Below are 25,162 nucleotides of genomic sequence, written 5' to 3'. Positions count from 1 at the left end.
CGGGCCAAGGCAGGCGGATCTCCCCCACGCCTGCCCGCGGCTCCCACGGAGAAGTGGGTTCCCAGGCCAGCCCCGGCTCCGGGGAGCGCCCGAGCCGCTGTCCCGCGGAGAGCTGCTGAAGTCAGGGTTACAACTCACCTTGGAACTGGGGCGCCAGACCTCCCGTAGGCAGGGCGTTCTCCCGCCACCCTCCACCCGGTGACATCACGTGTTTAGGACTGAGTCTCTCCATAAAAGCAGCCCGCGGGGAGCCAGGTGCCCAAAGAACTGACGTGCTCGCCCTTGGCGCCCCGGCTGCACGCACGAGCTCCCGGTGCGCGCCCCGCCGGCCCCAGCGCCGGAGCCAGAGAGAGAGAAGCCCAGTTGCCGGCAGCCCGCGCCCTCCTCCTGTCCGCAGAAGCCGCCAGAAGATGCCCCTCCGCAGCCTGCACGCGGCTGCCGTCCTCCTACTCGTGGTCTTAAAGGAACAGCCTTCTAACCCAACCCCACACAACGGTAAAGTTTCTTCTTTCCTAACAATCCCGAGCGATCAGCCACACCTGGGCAGAAGGATTTCCACGGGGCTCGTTAATGATAAAAATCATTTGCGGGGAGCGGGGAAGGACCTGCATGGTCTCAAAATAGCACATTTTTACAAAGGATGCTTCGTTTTCCTGTGGAATGCAGGATCGGCTCCGGTTGCCAGGGCGCACGTCGTCTTCGCACTAAAATATGTTTGTGTGTTCTCGGAGCACTCCCGCTCTGGAGAGGTGGTTTGGGAATTTGCTAACCGGGGAGGAGAAACAGAACCGGGATTTCAAATATTGTGCCTCGATCCACGTGCACATGGTGGAGTGACCGGGGTGTTCTGGGCAGCCTCTTTACCAGGGAGGGTTTGCTCAGTGGTGGGTGCTTTTCTTTGGAGGAGAGGCTCTTTACCACTGTTTCACCTCCAAGTCAAAGGAATGAGGCATCCCATCCTTAATCATTATTTTTCTCCAGAAGGGCTCTACTTCTGGTACGCGTGTGTGTGTACGTGCCCTCAGACGAGCATACACAGCTTATTTCTGAGTGTAATTAGGGCTTTGAACCCTGAAGGGCTGGAGGCTGGTGGTGCCCAGCCAGTAGCAGAAGGAGATGGAGGGGCCTCATCTGTAGGCTCAGGTCTGGGCAGTGAGTTGCAGAGAGCAGCCAAGGTCAGGGCTTTTGCCTGCCTCTCCACAGCTGGGTGAGTGCTTTTCTGGGGGAGTAGATGGTGACTTATGGAAACTTCCCGAGTAACGGATGGTGGCTCCTGCCCTTGACAGTTTGTCCCAAGTTGTACGGACATTTGTAGCTGTGACCATTCCTGGACCCAGGCTTGGCTGAAACACTTATAGAAGGGCCCAAAGTGACTAGAATGGCTGACAATCCATCCTCCCTGGCTGGCTGGTGGCAGTGGGAAATTGGTCCTGCTCAGCGGCATGAAAGCTGGAGCCCCCTCCCCTCAGAGGTCACGGTGCCCATGGGGCAGGGCAAGGGGAGGCAGGGGGAGCCTGGCTGTCAGCAGCTTTGCCATTCTTCTTAATTCAGTTCGAGTCCACTAGCTGGCATGAAATGCTGGGTAGTATCTTCCTCATCTGGTGGGGCAGAAGGTGGGTGGAAGAAAGTAGTTACAAGAAAGTGGAAATTAATTTATAAAACTGCGAACTTTGACACAGATTCCCTTCTGAAGAAAGCTGCCCTGAGACCCAAAGTTTGATTGACTTGAAAGAGCTCCAAGCTGCTCCAGGACGAGAGAGAAGCCCTTTACTGGCCCTCTTTCCTGAAAGCCTGTTACTCCCCTCACTCTGGGGGCAGCTCATCCTCCCCCCTCTGCTTCTCTGACCTCCCATACCCTCCTCTCCCCCTCACTCTTCTCCCTTCCCCCTTCTCCCAGTTGGGCTGGGGAAAGTTTTCAGTAAAAAATTTACTTTCACCCCACACTGAGGAGGCAGCCTGCTTACCCCTTGATTCTAAGAACACAGCTTTTAAAATTCTGTTATGCCTCAGGCAGGTTTCTTGGCTTTTTAATTGCCTCCAGGGACAAGGTCAAAGCAAAACTCACTGAGGTGTAAAGTGTCAGTATTAAACCCAAGGTTTCAGGGTGGAGCGGGGTTAAGCTGGGCAACAGGGTGAGAGTGTGGTCCGCCCTCCGCCTGGGGCACTTAAACTCCCAGCTGTTGGCACTGGGGAACATCAGGGTTAGGGAGGGAAGGGGCATAATAAGGCGAAGCCTTGCATCTATCTTCCAGACATAACCTAGGAATTCTCCGCTGCTGTAGGGGAACATTTCAATGAACTCTGCAGAGCCTGCTTTGCCTGAGCCTGGTGTGGAGAGCTGCGCAGCCTTCGGCTGCGTGGACGTGGGTTCTAGCACCCAGGACAGGAAGCAGGCAGGGCCCTGAACCCCTGACCCGAATCTCTGTAAACATCATTTTCTCCGAAGGCACCCAGGACATTCTCCTTGCCCAGTATAAGCTGGGTCTGCAGGTTCTAACAGGCATCCAGCTGGGCCTCCCAAGGCTCCGGATAGAACAGATAACCTTCTTGGAAAGGGAACAGCGCTCTCAGGAAGCTACTGAGGTGTAACCGCAGGGGCCTTTGCCTGGCCTGCCTGTGGGGTCAGTTTAATTCTGTGAAGACCCTTGCCCCTAAAGCTAAAGGTGGGAAACCAGGAGGGGACATTTCCAAAAAGCAAAGGGGCACACTTCCTTTATAAACTCTTCCTGCCTTCAGTTCTGGCTCAACTGAATGAACCAGGCTGGGCCCTGACCTTCATCCAATGAGAACCCCTGACTCAGCCCACCCTCCCCTTCATTTTACCGTGCTTCTCCTCCCCAGACTACAGCTTCTGAGCCCCTCCAGGCACAGCCCTTTATACCCAAAGCACCAAGTCCTGAGGGCCAAGCAGGTCCGTTCAGAGAAAGGAGGGCAGGAAAGATTGCTCTGATGCTGCTGCTTTTTAAGAACAACTCCCCAGTCCTGTGTCACCACCTGAGCCCTTACACTCCCTGATGCACTCGATCACACTGGGCCCTGAGCCTGCCAGAGTATTATGCTGATACCTCATCTGAGGATGAGGGCTGCAACAACATGGAAACCGCAGCTTAGCAAGCTTTGGGGAAAGTAGCAGAAGATGTAGGTTATTAAGGCCATGATTTGATTTTGGTGCAGGTGCAATTAAAATTTCTGGCCAAGGCAGGGCTGCTCAGAGGTAGCAGATGTTTTTCCTGGTGGCCTCCAGGATCACCGAGTGGCCTATGTCTCTCAGGGAGGCAGTGAGGACAAACTTCCCCGTTCTTTGTGAGGTTCTACAACCTGGGCCTCCAAGTGCTCTGCCTGGCTAAGTGGCAACCGCCTGGCTTCCTTTGCCTCTGAAATCCATGATTCTATTTTAACAGAAGCCCTCAAACAGAACACTGAGGGGAAATGTTCAGAAAAGAGGTTTGAAGTCTTCTGTAGCTTGGTTCCAAAGCCAGGCTGTTTTGTTCCTTTTCACTACTGTTTCAGTAAAAGGCTAGCAGTAAACTTGGGGGTCACATACAAGTTTGGGTTTCCCACAGTTCTGGATGTCTTCATCCAATTGCTAATTCAGAGGAGGTTAATTTGGGGACTATTAACTCCCATCCGGTCCATAGCAAGTTTCAGGGGGTCTGTGGGGCCCTGTGTACTTTCGCCTGTAAGCACCTTTGCCGCAAGCACTTTCGCTGCGTAACTAATTGACCCATAAGGCAATTTTGCTGTAGAAAATAAAATAAAAGTAAAAGAGGGATATCAAGAGGGACATAATGAACAGAAACAGAGTCACAGATGTAGAAAACAAACTTATGGTTACTGGGGGTAAAGGAGAGGGGAGGGATAAATTGGGAGATTGTGATTAACATAATACACACTACTATATATAAAATAGATAACTAATAAGGACCTGCTGTATAACACAGGGAACTCTACTCAATACTCTGTAATGACCTATATGGGAAAAGAATCTAAAAAAGAGTGCATATATGTATGTATAACTGATTCGCTTTGCTGTATACTGGAAACTAACACATTGTAAATCAACTAAACTCCAATAAAAATTTTTTTAAAAAAGGACACAGTGAAACATAAGAAATAACAATTTAAGAGACTTTATTGCAAAATACAAAATATTTGAATACATTTAAAACGTGTGTAGATTCATGGCACTACTGTGCAAATAACTGATTTTATTTTGTGGGTTGTACCTAAGTATTTGTCTTCCAAGTCTTTCATTCATAGTATTTTATACCTTTTTCTTTCTTTCTTTCTTTCTTTTTTGGTTTGTTGATTCATCTCCTCATTCGGCAGTGCACTTTTTCGTTCTCGCTAACATTTCTTCCTTCATTAAGAGAGGTATCAGTTTCCAAATACAGGGATGCATGTTTGTACCTGAGCTTTGTGTTGCACTGTGAAAGCCTCTACCCTGTGGTGTATTCTTGGCATCTTGTCACATCTCTAGTGACAGATGTTTCAAAGTTCTGTGGGAAATGTTGGCTCAACTCTGCACCTTCGAGGCCTTCTGCCTCTTTCTCCTCCAATGTAGTGTGTTTCAAAATAAGAAACCAACTCTTGGGGCAAATGATCGTCATCGGTCAGCTGGATAAAGACATCAGTAACATCACTGACTGGAAGAAATGCTAATGCATTTCAACCAGTGGAAACCAAACTGTCAAACCAAAACTTTCAACTAGTTATTTGATCTTTCACAGAAAAATTGTCTTAATGCCCATTAATTATGCAGCAGGGAAGGTGTTTATGGCAAAGAAGCTTACAGTAAACAAAACAAACAAAAAAACACCTAACATGGTTCTATGGACCTCCTTAACTGTACATGAAATTTTGTGTCCAAGCTTATGGGCATTTTAAAAATTAATTTTTATTGGCGTATGGTTGCTTTACAATGTTGTGTTAGTGGGCATTTTTAGTGAGGAAAGGTCCATAGTGCTGATCGAATACTCTAAGGGGTCTGGACTCCCCCCTCTACCCCAAAGATTGGGAAGGAGACTCAAAGATTCTCTAAGTTCGTGGGAAGTGATGGGAAATGTGGAGATATGCTTCTTAGCAGGCACTGATCTTCCACTTCTCCTTGTGGACTTTCATTTTCTCATCTATAAAACGAGGTGTCCGGTTGCAGGTATGTGAAAGAGCCCTCAATCTATCTCTTCCAAAGTGGGATGTCAACAAATAATGCCTAAACCAAAGCAAATCATGAAGGCACAACATGGGCATGTTTTATAGAGATGAGATAATGCCAAGAGAATCATTTTAAAAGAATTCACAGTGGTTGCCATAGGGAGCAGGAAAGTGACTAGGGAATGTCGGGGGACCAATATTTTTATTAAAAGCCTTATAGAACCATCTGACTCTTTAAACCATGTACAAGTGTAATTTGAAAAATTGCCAATTGAATTTGAAAATTAAAAAGACCGAGGCAAAGAAATGAAACAGAACAACAAAAAAAATAGGACATTAAACCAGCTTACAAAGAAAAAACAAACAAAATCCCCTTTTCGCTTTTCAAAACCACCATTGGCTTGAGTAGGAAATGCCCAGTTGTGATAAGTGACTACCAGATGGTTGGTCAGGTAAGTTTTACTGCAAATCATTCCCAAGAGAGAAAGGAGATGTGAGTCTTCCTCTTGCGTCAGTACCCTGGTGGGCCGAGAATCTCAGAGGCACTGGGAGAAGCTGGGAGAGAGGGACATAGGAGTTGAACAGTCCCCTCGTTGTGATGTGTCCCGAGACACCCTCTCAGTTTGGGGTCTCAGGCTCCTCCTGGAGATGAAGAGGGAGGTGTGCCAGCAGGGTAATGAGAGAGCACAGCTCTGCAACGACGTTTTAAAAACTGAAGTATAGTTAATGTACAATATTGTCAGTTTCAGGTATACAGCAAAGTGATTCAGTTATACATATATCTATATATTCTTTTTCAGATTCTTTTCCCTTATAGGTTATTACAAGATAGTTCCCTGCATATAGTTCCCTGTGCTATACAGTAGGTCCTTGTTGGTTATTTATGCAACGACTTTTAAAAAAATTTTATTTTATATTGGAGCATAGTTCATTAAACAATGTTGTGTTAGTTTCAGGTGCACTATGCAATGACTTTTTAAAACTATGTTTTGCTGTCAGCACAAAGGACTTTTATGAGTGAAGGGTGTGGAGTGGGAAGTGATAGGTGACTTTCATTATATTCCTGGCAGGACCTCTCCTCCACATTGCCACTGCCCCTGGAATTCTAATTCAGATGAGGGTGGCAGCTTCCTCAAAGAAAAACTTTCCTTTGGGGATTAGTTTTCTCCTCTTTATGTACTGAGGTGAAACCTTCTCCAGGCTGTGTTGTTAAGCGGGAAAAAGCAAGATGCAAAACAGGGTTTCCCGTATGTCAACATTTGTGTGCAAAAAGGCAGGGGGGACAGAATACAGAGACCTGTGTGTGCAGTCACACTGTGCAAGTGTTCCCATCAGCTGGTGAAACTAAGTCTAATGAAGCAGGGAGTTCGGGTGGCAGGAATCACTTTCACTGTGTACCTCTTGGTGGCTTTTGAGTTTTCAGCCTTGTGACTTTATTACCCATTCAGGTGATGAAATTTGGCTTCTCTAAGATATATGGGAGGCTTCTGATCAAGAAGCGCCCTCCCTAACCCCTGGGCCCCTGCACAAAATCACTGCCTTGTGCTTTGTCTCCCCTGGGAGCACAGTTGCTCTGAGAAGCAGTTGTTCTGACACAGACTCTGAAAAAGGTTTTTTTTTTTCTAATTAAAAAAATTTTTTTTCTTACAGTTTCATTGAGATATACTTGACACACAGCACTGTATAAATTTAATATGTACGGTATAATGATGTGACTTACATATATCATGAAATGATTATCACAATAAGTTTAGTGAACACCCATCATCTCATATAGGTACAAAATTAAATAGAAAAGAAATTTTTCCTTCTGATGAGAACTCTTAGGACTCTTTTTTTTTTTTTTTTTGTGGTACGCGGGCCTCTCACCGTTGTGGCCTCTCCCGTTGCAGAGCACAGGCTCCGGACGCGCAGGCTCAACGGCCATGGCTCTCGCGCCCAGCCGCTCCGCGTCATGTGGGATCTTCCCGGACCGGGGCACGAACCCGCGTCCCCTGCATCGGCAGGCGGACTCTCAACCACTGCGCCACGAGGGAAGCCCCTCTTAGGACTCTCTTAACAATTTTCATATGTAACGTCCAGCCGTGTTAATTATATTTAGCATGTTGTACATCACATCCCTAGTACTTATTTATGACTGGAAGTTAGTACCTTTTGGTCATCTTCATCCAACTCCCCCTGCCCTCACCCACTGCCTCTGGTAGCCACAAATAAGATCTCTTTTTCTATGAGTAAGTTTGTTTGTTTTTGAAGTATATTGACCTACAACACTATGTTAGCTCCTATTATACAACATAGTGATTTTTTTCTATACAATTAAAATGTCCATCCAAGGATATTAGTTATTGACTATATTCCCCACACTGTACATTTCATATCAGTGACTCATTTATTTTGCAACTGGAAGCTTGTACCTCTTAATCTCCATCACCTATTTCTATCCTCCCTCCATGCACCTCTCCTCTGGAAACCACCTATTCTCTGTATCTCTGTTTCTTTTGTTAGGTTTGCTCATTTGGTTGGATTTTTAGATTCCACATATACGTGAAATCATACAGTATTTGTCTTTCTCTACTTATTTCACTTAGCATAATACTCTCTAGGTCCAGCCAGGTAATCACAAATGGCAAGATTTAATTCTTTTTTATGGCGGGGTAATATTGCATATATATATCTATGGAATATATATATATATATATATCTCAGTTCTTTATCCATTCACCTATTAATGGTCACTTGGGTTGCTTCCATATCTTGACTATTGTAAATAATGCTGCAATGAACATAGGGGTGCATATATCTTTCCTAATTAGTGTTTTTGTTTTCTTTGGATAAATATCCAGAAGTGGAATTGCTGGATCATATGGCAGTTCTGTTCTTAATTTTTTTGAGCAACCTATATAGATCAATACTGTTTTCCATAGTGGCTGCACCAATTTACATTCCCACCAGCAGTGCATAAGGATTCCCTTTTCTCCATATTGAAAAAGTCTGAAGTTCTGGGCATCCACCTCCTTTTAATTTCACCCATTTAAAAATAAAATCTGCCATGTTTTCTCTAACTTGTTCAAGCTCAGTTGTACTTACTTGCTTTTTTTCTTTTTCTTCTTTGCAGGATCCAAGTGGACCTATATAGGTAAGTAGAGATCTTAAATACTTTTCTGAGGAGATGACTATTTAATGAGAAAGTCAGAAACTTCTTGATCTGTAGAGGTTATTTTGGGGGGTTGGGGAGAGCAGTTCTGGTATTGTTAAAAGAGGGCACAACGTCCTCTCTAAAGACTTGCTCCACACAGGTCTCAGACAGCTCTTTCTCCAAGCAGCTGAGCCTGCTTTGTGCATTTGAACTGCGAGTCACAGTGTAAGGCTTTCAGATTCCTGCAAACCGCCCAGGTGAGGATGCCCAGGTTACCTTCAGACTGCAAGGACCCTAGGCAGGAGAGTGCCCTTCTCCTCTGTAGGACATTTATTCTACAGTAAACAAAGAATAAAGGGCTCCTTTCTGAAAGTTAGGCTCAGGCCCGAGAACTTAAGCTGCCAGTGTGTCTAGAATTAACTTCTCGTTGCCGTGTTTGTAAGCAAGCAGTGGACCAAGCAAGCAGTGATGGTCAGTCCTTAGTGAAAGAGGAATGCTTGTCTTAAATGGAGAGACAGGGACATCAAGTGTGCAAAGAGGTTTCGAGATAAGCAGCTTGAAATCGGCTTAGCTCATGTATTGCAATGAATGGGAAATTTGATCATCAGCTGGAGTGGGGATGGGGGTCAAGCTCTAGGGTCCACTGGCAAGCGCAGGGATGTTAATAATGACCTGTTTGGGACTGAGTGACGAGGGATGTGCAAGGGACATTGTTATGGGGAGCAGGAGGGTGGAACTGGCCTCACTGGCACAGGAGGGGTGGTGACAGACAGGGAAGTTGATTACTACAGAGGAAGCAGAATCCAGAGAAAGATCTGCCTTGGATTTGCTAGTTAGGCTTTGGATGTTTGTTAGCCCGAGAGGCAGAGAAAAGTCCCTGAGCTAATCAACCAGCTACCTCCAGGCCGAGGTCTCCTTGGCTCTAGCATTGCATGGCTCCACTGCTACTAACATCCCTTACGTACTTATTATGGGCAAGGCACGTTGCTAAGTGGGTGGGTAATTAGAAGCATAGGCTGTGGTCTGTAGATGGGAATTACTTAAAGCTCACAATTCCAAGCAGAATATAATAGGTAATAATAGCAGATAACAAGTAAACGATTCAGTGCTCTGATGGTTCAGAGGAGGACGAGAGGACTAGGGCTAGATGGTCAAGGAAGGCTTCCTGGAGGGAGAGGGTTTTCAACCGGACCTTGGAGGATGGGGAGGATTCAGTACGATGGGAAGGAAGTGCTATTGGCCAAGTTGATGATGGTATCACATGAATGGAGGCAAGAAAGAGCAAGACGGCATTTGAGGGAAAACATGTAGAGAAGTCGTTACAGGGGAGGGATGGACTCTAAGGTCAGAAAGATAGGTTGGGTCATGTATTAAAAGACTGCAGCAGGTCTGTAAGTAAGGATGTTGGCCCATCTCCCATCTCCAAGCTATGTTGTTAAATGAAAAAAGCCAGGTATAGTGTGTATATGTGGCACCATGTGTGTACACTGTAACTTTGTGTTTGCACAGAATTTTTCTAGAAGGATTCAGGAGAAACTGAAACAGTAATGGCCCCTGGAAAGGAGTACTGAGGGACTAGGGGTCAGCTCTGGGAGGGAAGAGTTACTTTTCACTGTCCGTAAAGTTTGAATGTTTACCCTGTGCTTGCCTTACCAAAAAATGCAAAACGAAACAAAATACTAAAAAAAATTTTTTTCAACAATATTTAGCTAATGCTTTAAATTATCCCAAAATACAGAGAGAAAAACATGAGACACCAGCAGCCCTTTTTTTCCCCCAAAAAACACTAACATTGTGCAACAGGAAGGCATTGTTGCTGTTCTAAAGGCCTATATTAGACTTTCTACTAATGGCACCAACCACAGGGTTACTGTGAGGATCGAATGGTGAGATCCATGTGAAATGGGCTGGCATAGTATTGATACTTGTTCTACAGCAAGCACCCAATAAAAGTAGACTATGACTATTATTATCAAGATACATTGTTTTCTTGGAATAGATTTTTACTTCTCTCAAAAATAATAATAGTTTTGTGTCTACACGTTTTCTTAATATGAGAAGGCAATTTGACACCTGTGTATCTCATCATTATTTTTTGGAGTTGAATGTTATTTCCCTCACTACCACAAATAAAAGCTTCATGTATGTCCATCTTTTGGTAACATGTTGTTAAAGCTATAATGATTGCATTGTGTCAACAGTATTCTATTATATTGAGAGTGTTGTATGGACTTCTCTAAGGTGAATATATTTCATTAATAAATATTGTTCTAAATTAAAAAAAAGAATCAGGGGTAGCATGGAGGGGGAGGCCAGGCTCTTCCCACTTTGTCCCATGGATGGAGGGGCGGGGCAGGGGGTAATTTGCATTTTAAGGAGAGTAGGGGATGGTAGGTGGTGGAAGAGGAAGGATGGGAGGGAAGCCGGAAGGTGTTTGGCCTTTGAAGAAACCCGATTCTGTGTCTTAACGTCCAGTTTACAGTGGCGGCAGTAAGAGGGAAGGGTAGGGCAAGAGACCTGACAAAGGAGGAATCGGTGCAGTCTGGGGATCAGGGCCCCTTGGGCAGGTTCAGTGTGTGGGAGGAGACAGGAGCAGTATAGGCACGGAACGAAGGTGGGGCTCAAGTTCTGGACCTTATTCCATATGGTCTGGAGGAAGCATGTGAGCCCTCGGGGTCTTGCTTTCTCCCCCTCTGTGACCTGGGGAAGGGGTTATCCAGATCAGTGTTCCTCAAGCTATGGCTTGGGCTCACCTGCATCAGAATCACCTGGAATGCCTTCCAGATATACAGATTTCTGAGCCGCAGCCTGGATCTGGGGGAGGGAGGGAACCTGAAAAACCTGTCTATTTCAGGTGATTCTTAGGCACTCTGTTAGAGAACCTCTGACCAGATGGTTCCCAAGACCTTTCTAGCCTGAGTCAGAGGTAACTTGCCCCACACCTCTTCTACTGGCTTCCCAGGTGGAGTGGAGACACAAGTCACGTCTCCCCAGGGCTCCCTGCGTCTGCGGGACAGCGCCCCTGGGCAGGGCAAGGAAGTTACGGAGAACAGAGAGACACGGTGTCAAGAAGGTGTAGGAGGAAAATCTTACTGCCACTTAGGCATGACATGGTGCTCCCCAAGGGAGGGCCTTTCTGTCCAGCCGTACCGACCAATCCAGAAGCACTTCTTCCTGACCATTAGCGCTGGCCAGCCCTCTGCCCCTCCTGCGCACAGTTAGAGCAGCTCTTTGCTGAGGAAGCAGAGGGCAGAGTCTAAAGATGCATGGCATGCATGTGGGCGAGCACAGAGGCAAACCTGGTTTTTTATTAGTGAAATGAGCACACGTGATGTGGAGTCAGGTCAGTGGGGGCCAGTGAAGGAGGCAAACAGGTCCAGGCTGGCAGCTGGCACTTGTGCTTGGAGTCACACAAGTAAACAGAGAGCCTGGCATAGGTGCCGGGGGTAGCGGGGGAGGGAAGAATGGTTTCCAAACAATACAGGCTGCATCGAATGGGGCAAGTCCAACCCAAGGCCACATGCTGGTTTTCCCAGGGCGCAGACCTCAGCTACTTTTCACATAGATGCCGCTGAGTCATCCTACTCTGTGGGCCTCTCGCTTCCAGGAACACATGATAGGACTTCTAGAAGCACTCAGAAAGAGAACTCGAGCCCCATCCCCTCTCCACACTGAGTCACCAGGCTAACCTCCCGGATGGCCCCCTGCAGACAGGAGGACCGTCTGGCAGCCAGGATGGAGCCAGCCCTGCCCCTGAGTGCTCCTCCCGGGTGGCTGGAGCAGCAGCTGGGTACGCGTTGGCATGTGCTGGATCAGAGCCCTACCCCCTGCAATCAGCCCGAATTCAATCCTGCTGAGCCACCAACTCTGAAATGGAGGGCAACTGCAAGTCAGGCTGACACGTGAGAGAAGGCTGAACTCCAGTCTGCTCAAGTGCATCTATGCTATTAGAAGGCAGGGTAGCGGTTGCCCTTGGGGTGCGGAGGTGACTGGAAGGAGGGCATATTGGTCACGTTTCGTCCCTTGACACGGGTGCTGTGTTCAGTTTGTGAAAATCCATCAAGCTGTTCACTTACGATACGTGCACTTTTCTGTATGTATATTATATTCAATAAAAGAGTTAAGAAATTCCAGCTGGCTGGGAGAGTCATCCTTACCCCAACAGATTTTTCAGCCCTCCCACAAGGAACAACCAAAAAACCCTCAGCGTGTTCAAAATAACAGAGCAACCAAAAGGAGTGACTGTACTGAAGCTAACGACCCAAGAACGCATCACGTGAGCAGAGAACAGACATGGGGCTCCATCCCAGAGGATGCCAGACACTGCTCTGGTGCTCCTCCAATGTGAGCTAGTTCAGAAACAGACAAATACCACTGTTCATCATTTGGGAGAAATAAGACAAACCGTCATGGGAGATGAGATGTAAGGGGAAGAGGAAGCCAAGCCCCTCCTGGCAGGTGAACGAGTCCCACTTCTCCCCAAGTCAGGGTCTCGCAAGGCATCCACCCCTCCATCCCAGATCGGGGATGCTGGAAAGATGGCAGCTTAGCCTGGTGGTGCCGGGCACCGGGCTCATAGGCCCTCCTGCCCAGCTTCTCGGTCCCGGGCTCTGTCAGGACTCCCTGTGACCAGGCACTGCCACCTCATTCCTTAACTGCTCTCCTTTCTCCCAGACAACAGACGCTCTGTCTTAAAGAATTTCCTTTGGGAATTAGGAAGGGATCCTCCACCATTGGAGCGAACCTCATTGGTTCTCCAGGCTCCCACCTCCACCCCCTTCTGTCCAGAATCTGCTGGAATATTAAGTTACTATAAACAAACTATCTCTGGGGTTCGGGACATCCTTCCCAAGCTAGAACAAGACATGGAACACATGCAAGGAAGCTAGGAAGCTTTACTTTTGTAGTAGGCAAAGGCACCGTGTGACCTTCACGCTCAAAGGCAGTATAAAAAACAGATTAAATTAGAGCTAAAGGGAGAACTTAAGACAGCAGTTAGGGAGCATGTGCAATTAATAGGCTGATTTTATTACGGAGAACTGGCGTCTTTACCAAAGGTAGAGGCCTGGACAACTCACAATACCCCAGTGACTTCTCCCCCGTTCCCACTGCCATCCTGAGGATGAAGGACAAGAGGCACAAAGGACTCTTATGGGAAAGAGGGAGAGAGAACAAAAAAGGCCAAAACATGTTTTTCATACCGGGGAACTGAATCCCTAACCCCTATGTCTTGGGGATTTCCCTTGAGGCTTAGCAATCCAACCCGCTGTGATTTATTAAATCTGTGCTATGGTTCCAGTTACTTCTAATTGAAGTTGTGACATCCAGGGTCTGCCTGGATGTGGTGTGGTCTACCCACTCGTCATTATTTCTCATCTTTCCTGAGTTGCAGAATTGAGGTTTGTGTGTTCTGGAGGATCTTGGCCTGTAGCTGCCCAAATGCCTGCATTTTCATATTCACAGCTGGCCTTACCAGCTGGGTGAAAAACTGGGGAAGCTAGCATTTGTTCCTAAAGACGGGTGTAGTGTCATGGGGGGCGAGGAACGGGTGAGACAGAAAACCAGGAGGAAGAAGTGGAGAGTGTACAAAGCCCAGAACCAGGCAGACCTCCTGGAAATAGCAGCTAGGCCACTTTCTGGATAAATGGTCTTAGGAAAGTAACAACCTCTCTGGAGCTCGGTTTTCTCAACTACAGAATGGGAGCAGTAATAGCATCTACCTCAGTGGCACCTGGATGGGCAGCACCAACATCGCCTGGGGCTTGGGATGCCCTTCCCAAACACTCAGAACTACAAGCGAAACTCATGGGAGGAGCCTGGGAGGAAAAACCCAAACCCTTCACCTCCCGTTCTTTTAGCAGCAAGAAAAGCACCATATATGACTCTGTTAGAAACGCAAATTCTCGGGCCCTGCCCAGATTTACCTCCAAATCAAAAACTCTGGGGCTGGGCCCAGCAGTCTGTTTTAACAAGCCCATCAGGTGATTCTGATACACACTCAAGTTTGAGAAACTCTGCTTTGCTTCAGAGTCATGGCGAGGATTAAATAATACACAGAAGCAGGCTCGCAGTGCCTGGCGAACAGTGAGCACGTGTAGCTAATCGTCTTCTTTCCCTTCACTTTACAGAGTTATGGTGGAATTCTATTAGCTAATAGATGGGGAAATGCCTGGTAAACTCCACAATACCAAACAAACCTGAGTTTTGTTAGAAAGGATCTACTTCTTCGTGCTTTTCTGAACTGCCTGAGTTTTTAACAGTGAGGAGGTATTCTTTTTATATTCTGAACAAACAAAAGGAGTTTCCCTTGTGAGAAAAAAAGTGATTGAGCAAAAAACCCCAAGGGCGCCAAGACCTTGTCCCACGGGCGTCACAGGCCAGAAAGTTCTTCCCAGCCTTGTCCTTCAGACCAGGAGTCGAGCAGGAGCTCATCACCCGGGCACTTTCCTGGCATCTAGGCACCAGATATCTGGTTCCATAGCCGTGGTCACCTCAGCCACGCAGCTGAAGTCACTGGAGCATGCCCTGCCTCCCTGCCCAGCCCACGGGGGCAGGGTGCTACTCCCCGCTGAGCCTCTGGGCTGAGCCTTGATTTAGGGTTCAGGAGTGGAGCTGGGAAGAAATCTGGGGCTGGGCTACTAGGGCTCTGAGCTACGTAAGTCCAGCCCCGTGCAGGGACTGTCACCCACCTGGGGCAGAGACAAGCCTTGGAACTGTGGGCTGAGAGTTGGCTGGCGAGAGCTGGGAGCGGGTCCTGCCAGGGGCTCCGTCAAGCCTCTGGCTGTGCTCAAACTTGCCCTCTCTGCTTCATGCTGGTCTCAAGCCCCAGGCATTCAGAAGCCAGTTAAAGCCCTTGGCAGCCCATCCCCAGCAGGGGGAGAGAGAGGGAGCCCGTGGGGTAAACCAGCTTAGAAGAAAGATTGAAAGCAAAAAGGCTGAATTCAGAGCAGGTGTGTGATGGCGCCCCGGGCAGAGGCTAGAAGGTCTCCTTTTCAATGGAGAATGGACCAGAGATTGTCTCAGCAGGCTCCACGTCTCCTTGAAGGGAGCAGGGGCCCTCTCTCCTGGTCTGTTACTGTCTTCCTCTGCAGGGGCGGCCACAGGGGTGAAGGGTGCAGGCACGACGGCGGAGCCCAAGAGCACAGCCAGACTCTTCCCAGGGTCACACCGCATGGCCAAGAAAGAGAGCCAGGGAGTGTTCTAATTTCATACTTTTACATGTAGCTGTCCAGTTTTCCCAGCACCACTTATTGAAGAGGCTGTCTTTTCTCCACTGTATATTCTTGCCTCCTACCAAACGTAAAACAGATAGCTAGTGGGAAGCAGTCGCATAGCACAGGGAGATCAACTCGGTGCTTTGTGACCACCTAGAGGGGTGGGAAAGGGAGGGTGGGAGGGAGGGAGACGCAAGAGGGAAGAGATATGGGAACATATGTATATGTATAACTGATTCACTTTGTTATAAAGCAGAAACTAACACACCACTGTAAAGCAATTATACTCCAATAAAGATGTTAAAAAAAAAAAAAGAGAGCCAGGACCTGCTGTGGACAAAGACGGTATTTCATTGATTCTCAGATGCAATTTTATTTTAGCATCTCTGTAAGTGGGATATATCTTATAATCCATGGCATCTAGAAGCAATGAAATATGGTAGCTGTTCCACAAATACTCACCAAGAAACACCCTGTTCGATGCTAAGAGCACAGAGAAAGGAGCTGAAATGATTTAACTGATCAACAATTAAATAGTGAAACAGTAGGGGCAAGAAAATGTAAAAATAATGGCTAGTATGCATGCTGTCCAACACAACATATAGGAATGATGGGGAATCATATTAGATTTTGAACTGTAACTTCTTTCAATTTTCAGTCAAGCCACAGTTCACTTACACTTTTTAGTGGTGTTGGACCAGTATGACAAGTATTTGTAAACAAAATAAATTAGGTGGTTTTTTTTTTTTTTTTTTTTTTTTTGGCTGAGCCACATGGCTTGTGGGATCTTAGTTCCCTGACCAGGGATTGAACTGGGCCACGGCAGTGAGAGCACCGAGGCCTAACCACTGGACCGCCAGGGAATTCCCATAGATGGGCTCTTTTTCTTCTTCTTTTTTTTTTAACTCACAAAAGTATTCCTTTAAGGAACAAGCTTTCCAATGACCTGGCAAGCATTTAATTTTTGCCAACCAGGAAGGAACAAATACGAGTGTGAACAAATACCACCTCCTCATGTCCATAAAGGTTGACTCAGAACTGACGTAACTGTCCTATGTGACAGTTTTGTCATTGTTAGAGATTTCAGTAATTAAGAGGGGAAGCAGAAGCTTAGGTTATTTCCCTTATCAAAACTATGTTCCTTGGAGCCACAATATTATGATGGTTTCCGTGCTCTTGTACACCGGATGTCTTAAGCTGAGTGCAGATTAGGGGATCCTTTCTAATTACAGGAAGGTACTTCTTTCCTTCAACACTGTGATCTGACCTGTGACAAATCTGTACTATACACTGTGTAAATGGCTAACAAGTCAATTGCAAACCAACTGAATGTACAAATCTTAGTGCTGGTGCTGAAATCTCTTCAGAATAGTCATCATGATCTCAAAGTTTGTTTCAAAATTTGCAAGCATCAAGTGTCAATCAAAACAGAAGATGAAACACTAATGAATGTTGAATTCTCATGCTTTAGGTGGACTTCCTTATTAGAGTTTTTGGTTCTCTGCTATTTTTACCGTACTGTTTCATTTAAATTTCCTACATGCTAACTTCATTTGTGCGATTGAAATAAAATTGCAGTATATAAAAAAAAAAAGAACTGGCATGACTCTAAATAAAATGGCTCATTTAGCTCATCTTAACTTTTTAAATGAGTTTGTAATCATTAACTTGTGACTAGATCAGCTGTATGACTTCTGGGTGAATAGGAGACCCGTGTAGATCTCGTAAGGATGCCCGTGCTTAGCTTCAGGGCAGATGGTCATGCTGCCCCCACCTTTTGGGACAGTTGGCTCAGAAAGGGCTCCTTGGTTATGATGAGGGTGTGATTTGCTTATAGCAGGGAATGGTGACGCTGGCAAATGGCGCCTGGTGCTTTTGTAGGGAGGCCCCTCCTTGGTACTCCATCTTCTGGGAACTGCACGAGAAGTGGAGAAAGGAGAAAAGGTGACTGTGAAGGTTGTGGAACAAAGAGGTTTTGTAGCAGGTCTGAGGCAGTCATGCAAATGACTGTTTCCCCTTTTGGCTTTGGCCACCAGGAAGCCCAGAGGCAAACTGGTGATTCTAACTTGAGTGACTGTCTATTCTCCTATGACCTGCAAATCTAAAGGTTCTTCATTGATAGTGCCCTTCTAGTTTATAGGTATTTTTCATGATCCTGAGCCAAAATGTTATACAAGTAAATTTCTGGAATTATTACCTAGAAGGAACCTGAGAGTAATGGTACCCTACACATGCATCACTCTTTTCTTCTGCCCTCCTCCATGGATACCATTGTTTAAAAGGTTTAACAAATTATTAATGAAATAGTTAGTTCTCCCATTTGTTATTAATCAAAGACAGATCTGAAAACCAATCAAAGTTTTTAGTTGGCCCAAGATAAGGATTCACATTTATTCCCTAAACATTTATAGAGTAAATACAAAGTGCCAAGTATTAGGCTAGGTGCTGAGGAAATGATGAATAAGGCATGAATAAGACTGAGAATCTGGGAGGAGACAGTGAATTAGGCCTTACAAAGCAGAGAGATGAAGCACAGAAAAGAGTGCCCTCACTTGGGAAAGGATTAGAGAAGGCTTCCTGGAGGAGGTGATATCTAAGCTGAGACCTGGAGGACATGTAAGAGCTAGCCAGGCAAAGGGCAGGGGTTGAAAGAGCCTTTGGGGTTAAGGGACAGACTGTGCAATGATCACCTAGGCTGGCAGGTTCTGGGCACTACCAGGGACCTCAGTGAGGAGCGCAGGGGCTGGGGAGATGGACCAGGGCCAGAGTGAGGGGCCCGTGAGCTGGCTGAGGAGTTGGGACCTCATTCTGGAGACAGCAGGGGGACAGCTGGAGCGTTCTAGGTGGAAAGCTGAGATAAGCCTTTTAGAAGGATCATTGTGGCTACAAAGTAAAGAGTGAATTGAGTGTGAAACATGGAAGGAAGGAGGCCAGATGCAGGAGAGGGGGATAGGGGTCTGAACCACGGGAGGGGCAATGGGGGTCCTGACCTGTTGATATAACTCAGCCAGAAACGTAAGACATCTAATGTTGCAACTGGCAGGAGCAGCCTGATTGTAGATGAGAGCCCATCTCTGTTGGGCTTCGTAAAGTATTCAAATCAGCATCCAGGCTGCCACTGCTGCCTAGGTGGGACCCTAGTGGGGAGCACTGACGTGGCCAAGCCCCACACTCATTTACAGATGAGGCGAGGAAAGCTCAGAGCTGTCAAGTGGCCCAAGCATGAGAAGCTGAGCCAAGACTGGAATTTGTGTCTCCTGATTTCCGTCTCGTGTATTTTCCCAGTCATTTGGTGGATGCTCATTTTATGCCAGGCATTGTGTACCCTACACGACACATCACAACACGGCGCAAGAGCCACTGAGGAAATGCAGTGATTTTTTTGAAAAAGTAAATAATATAGATTTGTCAGAAACAAATTATGCCAAGTTAACTTGCTTTTCTTCCCTACATCAGAGTAAAAGGCTTAGTGGTTAAAGAAAACACAACAGACTTAATACCTGTTGACAAAATAAACATTTGATATGGTTCCTTGTGACACACTCAAGGGAAATGTAGATCAAAGACCAGTGTGGTTGCTAGGGAAAAAAATCAATACAGTCAAGTCATCGTTACTGTAGGCAGCACACGGCTGGGAGAGATGTCAGAGGTCCTACAGGGACAGTAATGAATCAACACCGTTTTCGGATTCTTGGGAGTAGGATGGACAGCTGAAGGAGTGTGGTGGTTGGAATCAGAAAGATGAGAGTTGGAAGGAAGAACTGGGAATAGACGACACACGTAAGTGAAGAAAAAAAGCAGATCAAAGAGAGCGGGTGGACCTGGGGGTGGGGAGAGGGGCAGGAAGTAGCTCCTGGTGAGGAACACGGTGCGAGCGCAGCAAGACAGGAGCCCCAGCAGAGACTGAATGAGGAGAGCTGCCTGCCCCGTGCTCGGTCCTGGTGATTCAGGAAAGAGGTGTATGCACGCATTTACACATGCACACATATGTGTGCTCGCATGCATCCACGTTCACGTGTATCTACATTCTTAGATGTGTCCACACCCCCAACACTCACACCTCCATCTCCTACACCATGAACTTGGAGTGAGCCTCTCCGCCGGTTTCTGAGCTACGGGAATGTGTGTTGACCTCTCACTGCTTGGAGCGGTGCTTGGGTGAGAACTTACAGCCACCCCTCAGTGCTTCCTTTTGGCAGTTTCCCAAGAGCCTCCCAGCTCTTGAGGAACCTTTTGGTGTAATGCTTAAACGTCTCTATCAGCAAGGATGGAGCAGGGAGTGCCCCAGTGCTGAGAAAAACTGAGCATGGGAGGTCTGCAGGGAAGACTGGGAGTGCAAAGATGTCTGGTCAGAAACCTTGTTACGCCGTGGGGAAAAAAATGGAGAACTGCAGGACTTTAATACTCTTCCTTCACTTAATTGCCTTGAGAAGCATAGGTACCTCTGGGGTTAATAACCAAGTGCTCGCTCTCCAGCTAAGGCTAATGTGCTAAATGATCACTGGAGAATGTTTTCCTCCCTGGTGGTTTTTGAGCACAAGCCTGCTGCAAGCAAGGCAGTATTCGAGGGGTACGGGATTGAGCAGGAGCCCTTTCTAGCCCCAAGGGGGGTTATCTAGAAGGAGAACATATGCACACCATGTGGGGAGTGACAGCCTCCCCTAAGGGGCTGCTCGGGCAGAGGCAGAGAGCCCAGTCCAGGAGAGGTGCTGAGGAAACATTTGTTGAGTGAACGAGGAAAGAATGGTTTGTTTCTCTGTTTACTTTTGGCTCTGGGAGTGAGGGAAGGCACCAGGGAGAAGGTGGCACTTGATCTGGGATGGCAGGATTTCAGAGGTGAAACCAGTCCGAAACGAAATGCCACATCACCATGCATATCTCATTAGAAGTAAAAGGAGCCAGGCAGGGAGCCCTAGATTTGTTTTCCGGAGAGGTGAAAAGGAGAACTTGCTCTAAAAGGTTGGAAAACAGCCCCTAAGGGCGGGGGGGGGGGGGGGGGGAAAGGAGGAATTGAGACAATTCCATTCAGAAGAGCCAGGGAACCAGCATGTCTTGTAAGTCCATCACAAATAGACACTACGCTACCATGTTTATTCCTCCCAACAGCCCTGGGATCCTGCCGGGTGGGTACTGCCACTTTCATTTTGTAAGCAAGGCTCAGGGAATCTAAGAGATATGTTCAAGGTCACACAGCCAGTAGGTGGTGGAGCTGTGATTGGCAGCTTGGCCAATGGCTCCAAAGCCCTTGACCTTCCCACTGCACTTCACACCCCTCTGGAAGGGAGACAGAAGTAGCCTGGATGGGGACTTCCTTGGTGGCGCAGTGGTTAAGAACCCACCTGCCAGTGCAGGGGACACGGGTTCGATCCCTGGTCCGCGAAGATCCCACAGGCCGCGGAGCAACTAAGCCCGTGCGCCACAACTACTGAGCCTGCGCTGTAGAGCCCACGTGCCACAACTACTGAGCCTGTGTGCCACAACTACTGAAGCCTGTGTGCCTAGAGCCCGTGCTCCACAACAAGAGAAGCCACCGCAATGAGAAGCCCGCGCACCGCAATGAAGAGTAGACCCCGCTCTCCACAACTAGAGAAAGCCCGCGTGCAGCAACGAAGACGCAACACAGCCAAAAATAAATAAATTAATTAAAAAAAAAAAGTAGCCTGGATGAACTGGATGAAGGCTTTCAGGTGTGAGAAGAACCATCAAACAGCAAGTTTTCCCCCTAAAAGGGAAAACTGAGGGAGCAGCTTTAAATAACACCAAAAGCGCTATAGGTTAGATATCAGAAAGGACTTCCTCTTTGTGAAAGCTGGTAAGTGAAGGACGGGCTCAACAGCAGGCCAATGTTTAGAGACTAGCCAGCCTCCCTTAGGTCAGGTTCCCCCGTGGGTAGCTGCAGAAAGCTCACGTCTTTTACCAGATCCCCTCTTTCTGTTATTTCCAGACCCCCCAGGAATGTTTACAAGGTCACAAATCTCTCCATTGCTGCTTCTCCCCTCTAGCTCTGGACCATCGCCAGGGCTTGTCTGCTGGTCCCCTCTCACCACCTCATAACTGCTGCTGCCGCCCAGGCTCTGGACCCCCCAAAGGCTGCCGCTGGGGAGAACGTGAGGGTCAGGGTCAGCGGCAGCCTGGCTGCTTACTGGCGCTGTGACTTTGGGCATATTACTCAACCTCTGCCTCAGTCACCTCATCTGCTAAATGAGAACATAGTGCCTCCGTCGTAGGGTTGTTATGCAGATTAATTAATACCTGTTAAGCATATAGAATGGGGGTTGGTGAACTATGGCCCATGGGCCAAATCCAGTCCACCACCTGTTTTTGTGAATAAAATCTTCTTGGAACACGGCTACACTCACCTGTTTACATATTCTCTATGGCTGCCTTTTTTTTTTTTTTTTTGACAAAAGCAGAGTTGGGTAGTAGTGACAGAGATCATACAGCTCACAAAGCCTAAAATATTTGCTATCTGGCCTTTTGTAGAAAATGTTAGCCAACCTTTGATATAGAATGATGCCTGGCACGTAGTAAGTGCTCATTAAATGGTAGCTTTAAGAAAAACAACAACTCACTAGGCTTTGGAGTTTAACAAAATTTGACTGAGGTCCCAGGGTGATGCAGGCAACTACAGCCTAAGAGGAAAGTCAGATGTCTCTGTCATCAGTACTCCCCGAAGGCAATGATCGTCCCTGTCCCTGGGAGTTTCCTACCATCAGGTCGTAGGCGCCAGTCTTGCTCTCCTGGCCTGGAGCCCTGACTGTGTTTCCCCTCCCCTGAGGTTAGGCCTCCGTTCCTCTTTCCTGCCCCAGGATGACTGACAGCAAGAGCACCTCATTCTTTCTAGAAGAACATCCTCTGCAATGCGTGATCTGCTCTTTCCTTCTGCGTGGCCCAGCCGAGACAATCACAATAGTCCAGGGCTTCTCAGCCTCTGCACTGTTGACATTTGGGGCAGGATAATTCTTTGTCTGGGGGCTGTCCGGTGCCCTGTGCAATGTTTAGCAGCATCCCTGGCCAGCCATCTACCCACTGAATGTCAGCAGCATTCCCCCTTATGACACCAAAAATGTCTCCACAGACGTTGCCAAACATCCCGAGGGGACAAAAATCACTCCTGAGAACCACTGGCTTAGTCTGAAATAACATCACAGGTGAGGCAACAACCTTCCAGTCCAGAACAGCTAAATCCATTATTTTAGAAAGGCAGTGCTCTTTGCAAGGGCACAGACCAGTTAAAGATGCACCCTATTTGGATCACTGGATCACTAGACAGAACGCTTGGCACCTCAGCCTGAAACGCCAGCACTTGGACTGTTACAGCTGGGGCTGAGCTTTCACAGAAACGCTGGGTAGTTACCTGCCTCAAGTCTGGGTCACTAAGAGGGCTTATCCAAGTGCTCTGTCCTGCAACAGGGGGAGTGGGACAAAGTTCTGGTCCCTCCCCCAGAATGCAGAAAATGCTTATGGACCTCCCCAGCTGCCCTGCCCCTTCCCACATGAAGATTTTCCATCCTCATCCATTTTTTACATTCTACTCCCCCTCAAGTGACAGGAAGAAACTGCTAGCAGCTTTAAAATAACAGTCTATTCACTGATCCACTTATTCTTTTGACCAATCCTTAATGATTCCCTTTGTGGGCTGGTCACTGGGGATCAGAGACAAGCAGGACACAGCCCCTGCCTTCCATGCACTGAGGGTTGAGCGGCAAGCAGGCGTGTAAACAGGTAATGACAACGGAGCAGATTAAGTCTTGTGATAATGTACACTGACCCTGGGGACACAAAGGTGGGGCAGAATTCCTACATTTGGGGGTGACGGTGGCTGTCAGGCTTCCCTGAGGAGCTGATTCTTGAAAGATAAAGGAGTTAGCAGGGCAAGGAGAGTGCGTGCATGTTTACGTGCATGGTGGTGTGCGTTTTAGGGATGAAAATGGCATTCCGCTGCAGGCAGCAGAGCTCCGAAACCAGACGAGAGTGTGGGGTGCGATCAGAGAATCAGGATGGCAGCAGCTCAGTGTCTGAGAAGTGGTAGGGAAAAGATTCTCCCTGCGTCTGTGAGCAGAGGCTCCGACAGCTTTCGTTCCAGACTATCTTTTCAAAGATGTTTATGTAGCAAGTCATCTTGTATAGATAAGGCAGTGTCTCCTTCCAGGGCAGAGAGCAGATCTGTTTGCTGCCCAGTAAAATAATGTCTCTCTTGGAGGCAAAGGTTGGGCAAGTTTGCTAACCACCCCCCTTTACGTGCTGGGGTTTCCTAAGCTGAGAGGGATGCTCCTTATGCAGAGCAGCTTGCAAGTGGAGGCGTTACAAGGCCCTGGTTACATCACCCTATGGAACTGGGGCTTGAGAAACAGCTGCAAATGTGACTCTGCTACCCCTGTGAGTATTAAACTGTCCTTCGTCTCTGACTCAGCAGTCTCGTGTCTTTACCAGCATCCGTGAAACTGTGGCAGGCTAACTTGTTAGTCGGGGTGAAGTCTTAAAAGACTCTCACCCCCACTTTGTGACACACGGTAGTAGGGGAAACAAAGCCTAGACAGGGGCGTGGCATCATGACGGGCTTGTGGGCTGCACTCCAGACCTTGGGATTAAGCCTGAAGGCTTGAGAAGCCACTGAAGAACTTTCAGCAGAGAAATGTCTGGATCTGGATCTAGCGTAGGGAGTGGAGGGCTGGAGAAACAAGGCCAGTGAGGCCTACAGGTTCGGAGCTATGCATCTGAACAGGGTTATGCCAGTAGGGGCAGATGAAGGCCAAGTTTAAAAGAAACTTAATTTGGTCCTTGATAGCTTTTTTTCCTGAACTGGGAGTCAATCCGGATAATTCACTAAATTTATTTGTGGCATCTCTTTAGACCTTTCCTGCCCTTGACATTTCTGAAGCATACAGACTAGATATCACATAGCATGTCCTTCCATTTGGGTTTGTCTGAGGGTTTCTCATGAGATTCAGGTTGTCCATTTTGGCGCAAAGAGTACAGTATATACAGAAGTATATACTGTTATTATATATTATATATGTATACACACATATCTCTATACACACATATATTCACAATGGAATATTACTCAGCCATAAAAAAGAATGAAATAATGCCATTTGCAGCAACATGGATGGACCTAGAGATTATCATACTAAATGAAGTAAGTCAGACAGAAAGACATGTATCATATGATATCACTTATATGTGGAATCTTCAAAAAAATGATACAAATGAACTTATTTACAAAATAGAAATGGACTCAGAGACATAGAAAACAAACTTATGGTTACCAAAGGGGAAAGAGGGGGAGGGAGGGATAAATTAGGAATTTGGGATTAACAGAAACACACTGCTGTATATAAAATAAACAACAAAGTCCTACTGTACAAAACAGGGAACTATACTCAATATCTTGTAATAACCTATAATGGGAAAGAATCTGAAAAAGAATATATATGTATATACACACGTATACATATATGCACACACGTATACATATACACACACGTATACATACACCCACCCACACATATACACATACACAGCCACATATACGTATACACACACACGTCTACACGTCTATGTACACACACACGTCTCCGTACACACCCACGTCTACATATACACACACACATCTATGTATACACACACACACGTCTATGTATACACACACGTA

General features: G+C 47.0%; 1 protein-coding gene across 2 annotated transcripts in view; it reads left to right on the top strand.

Annotated features, from left to right (window-relative positions):
* The first annotated feature begins 239 nt into the window (after nucleotides 1-239).
* CA12 (carbonic anhydrase 12) overlaps nucleotides 240-25,162 on the top strand; it is a 60,858-nt gene continuing 35,935 nt past the window's right edge. The window contains exons 1-2 of one of the 2 annotated variants that reach the window (XM_029237865.1): nucleotides 240-495; nucleotides 8,270-8,290. In XM_029237865.1, coding sequence (XP_029093698.1) covers nucleotides 411-495; nucleotides 8,270-8,290 — 106 coding nt within the window. In that variant the 5' untranslated portion in view covers nucleotides 240-410. The remainder of the gene's footprint in view (nucleotides 496-8,269; nucleotides 8,291-25,162) is intronic. The other variant, XM_029237864.1, reaches the window with a different exon arrangement.

Source organism: Monodon monoceros, unplaced genomic scaffold (assembly GCF_005190385.1).
Source record: "Monodon monoceros isolate NGI ecotype Baffin Bay Population unplaced genomic scaffold, NGI_Narwhal_1 Super_Scaffold_21, whole genome shotgun sequence".
Lineage (NCBI taxonomy): Eukaryota > Metazoa > Chordata > Mammalia > Artiodactyla > Monodontidae > Monodon > Monodon monoceros.
This window is presented reverse-complemented; position numbering and strand designations above follow the sequence as displayed.